The sequence below is a fragment of the Echinops telfairi genome, unplaced genomic scaffold (genome assembly GCF_000313985.2).
Source record: "Echinops telfairi isolate 266 unplaced genomic scaffold, ASM31398v2 ScPeMD7_655;HRSCAF=1070, whole genome shotgun sequence".
Lineage (NCBI taxonomy): Eukaryota > Metazoa > Chordata > Mammalia > Afrosoricida > Tenrecidae > Echinops > Echinops telfairi.
Genome location: NW_022104553.1, coordinates 17,001,044 through 17,003,995, shown reverse-complemented (window position 1 = coordinate 17,003,995; position 2,952 = coordinate 17,001,044). Strand labels below are relative to the sequence as shown.

The 2,952-nt window shown below is 59.1% G+C and overlaps 1 protein-coding gene across 1 annotated transcript in view; it reads right to left on the bottom strand.

The window, feature by feature from the left end:
• Positions 1-951: 951 nt before the first annotated feature.
• IL11 (interleukin 11) overlaps positions 952-2,952 on the bottom strand; it is a 6,006-nt gene continuing 4,005 nt past the window's right edge. The window contains exons 2-5 of the mRNA XM_045292382.1: positions 2,746-2,918; positions 2,258-2,344; positions 1,994-2,161; positions 952-1,122 (exon numbers count right to left, since the gene is read on the bottom strand). Coding sequence (XP_045148317.1) covers positions 952-1,122; positions 1,994-2,161; positions 2,258-2,344; positions 2,746-2,918 — 599 coding nt within the window. The remainder of the gene's footprint in view (positions 1,123-1,993; positions 2,162-2,257; positions 2,345-2,745; positions 2,919-2,952) is intronic.

Below are 2,952 nucleotides of genomic sequence, written 5' to 3'. Positions count from 1 at the left end.
AGGCAGTGCTTCTGTCTGCTGTGCTGGGATCACGATGCATCAGAACCGACTCGACAGCCCCTCCCAACAACAAACAACACTGTCTCCCCACAGAGTGGACTGTTGGCCTGCTCACTGCAAGGTCCGCAGTTTGAACCCACCAGCTGCTCCAGAGGAGACAGAGGAGGTTGTCCGATTCTGGAAGGATGGACAGTCTCAGGAGCCCCCAGGGGCAGCTCTAACCTGTCCTACAGGGTCGCTGTGCATCAGAAGTGACTTGAAAGCAGTGAGTTTAGAGCGAGTTTGAGAGTGCACAGCCTCTCCAACCACCAAAGCCCCCTTTCCCCAGCTTTGTGCATTTAACACACCGCCTGCCCCACTCCGGCATTCAGCACCCAGCATCCCAGTTCCAAGGGATACATCACTTCAGACAGGTAGAATATGACAAATTTAATTTGATCATCTTGCAAAGGCATCTCATTCCCCCCGCCCCAATACAAAAACTCAGGCCCTGTCGCTCCCATCTCAACAACAACAAAGTCCGTGTATAATAAATAATAGTTACTGCGCAGGGCTCAAGGAGTGGGAGCCAGTGGGAGGGGACACAGGGGCCGGGCTTCCTAGAGACCCAAGAATCCTGGAATTCTATGCCCACTTCCTTAGGGCCCCCACCACCCCAAGATTCCAGGCTCTCTGTTCCTACCTCCTTAGGGAGCCAGGTGCCCCTCTGCCTCCCACCTCCTCAAATAAATAAGTATAAATAAGGCACAGATGCTTCCCCCACCCAGGTCTAACTAGGGGGAGATGGTTGGGGGGCGTGGGGCGTGGATGGTCCCTTGGCTGCCACACGGCCTCCCCGCCCCCCATCCCCTAAATAAATAAATAAATAAGATGTGACTTTGAAGGGCGCTCGCCACGCCGGCTTCCCGAGTCGCGACATCCGGTTCTAGGCTCGCAACTTCCGGTTCCAGGTCACAGCCGGTTCCTCAGCACCAGTAGGCCCCGCACACCCCAGTCCAGCGTGAGGTGCAGGCCCCCCAGGACGGCGTGGGCCGCCCTGACAACCCCCCAGGCTGAGGCAGGAGGGGCCAGTGGGGGCATCGGGGGGTCTGGGAACGGCTGGGGCAAGGCCAGGCGGGCCATCTACGGAGAGAGAGAAGACCAGCGGGTTGAATTTGGGAGGGGTGGGGGGATTGAGGTTAGGGTCTTCAAGAAAAGGCTAGGGTCTTGGAAGAAGTACAACCAGAGTGCTCCTTCGAGGCAAGGATGGCAAGACTTTGTCTTACACACTTTGGACATGTGGTCAGCAGAGCCCAGTCCCCGGAGAAGGGCATCGTGCTTGGTAAAGTAGAGGGGCAGTGGAAAAAGAGGAGGTCCCTCCATCAGATGAACTGACCGTAACTGCAGTGATGGACTGGAGCATAGGAACCAGTGTGAAGGTGGCACTGGACCAGGTAGTATTTCGTTTTGTGCTGCACAAGGTCGCCATGGGTGGACAGACTAACAACAACAGGATCTTGGAAGCTAGGTGAGAGCTGGCATCTGGGGTCTCTATGGTTGGGTGGTCGGGCTGGAGTCTTGGGGCCAGGGGCTCCAAACTGGGCAGAGGGTCTGGACCCTAAGGGTTTGGGTCTTGGGTTTGGGGATCTTCAGACATCGGGTCTATAGTTCTAGGACAGGTCTTAGAATCTATGATCTCGGGGTTGTAGGATGCTAGTCCATGGGGTCTCGGGATTTTGGTCTGAGAATCTGTAGTGTCAGCACAGGTTTTGTAGGATATGGGATCTCGTGGGCTAAGGTCATGAGATCACAAGACCTTGGGGCTACAGAGCTGGGGGTTGCAGGGCCAGCGATAACAAGTGTAGGGTCACAAGTCTTAAGGACCTTGAGGTCACAGGGTGGGTGGTGTCTCAGAACGGGAGTGTGGAGTGTGGAATGGAGTGTGGCTTTTCAGGGCCAGAGTTTAGGATCTGGAATCCTGGGCCGGGGAGGGTGCCAGGGTCTGGGGTCTTACCAGGAGCTGCAGCCGGTGCAGCAGGCGGTCCAGCCGAACCTGCAGGTTGCCCAGCTCAGGCTCCAGTGCCCGTAGGGAAGGGACCCCTGCCCCTGCCCGACGCAGCCACTGCACGTGCTGCAGGTAGGACAGTAGGTCCGTCCGCAGCCGCATCAGCACTCCTGGGAGCTGGGGGCGGAGGGGACAAGTGGTAGAGACAAGTGGCCCCCGAGGCCCTTCCCGCCCAATGTCCAGGGTCACTTCCAACTCTGACCCCACCCTTACCTGCAGGGCTCCCAGCGTGCTGGCACGCATGGCCAAGGTGGGCAGGGTGTCCAGGCTGTGGTCCCCGGCGGCTGGGAATTTGTCCCTCTGGTGAGAAAACAGATGTAAGGGGGACCTGGCCACCGCCCCCCTGCCCAGCTCGGAGCTCTCTCTGTTCATCCCTCCCCTTTCATCGCCAGCCTCACATCTCCCGGTTGGCTCTCGTCCCCTGCTGCTCTTTCTGCCTCAGTTTCCCTCCCAGAGCCCCTGTGCTGGCGTCCCTGGGTGTCAGCCCCTCAAAGACTCCGACCTCCACCCCCACCAGCTCTCTGGGTGGCGTCTCGGCCACACCCAGGCTCAGCCTCTCTCTCTGGGGGTCCCATGTGTGGCTTCACATCATTGTCACCAGGTCTCAGGTCTGCCCCTTCCACCTTGGCCCCGACCTCCTGCCCTGGCCTGTCTCCTCTGTCCCCTCTGCCCCCTCCTGACCCACGATTCCCAGCCCTTACCAACTGCGCCACCAGCTGTCGAGCGTCCACCAGCAGGGCTCGGGTCATGAGGACGATGTTGTCCACCTCTGCTCGAGGGTCTGGGGGTATTCTCGGGGGTCCAGGCGGTGGGCCCAGGGCCAACACACTGCTGGGCCACAGGCTCAGCACGACCAGGACCAGGGAGCAAACACCTTGGGACAGAGGGGACACAGAGAGTTCCCTCAG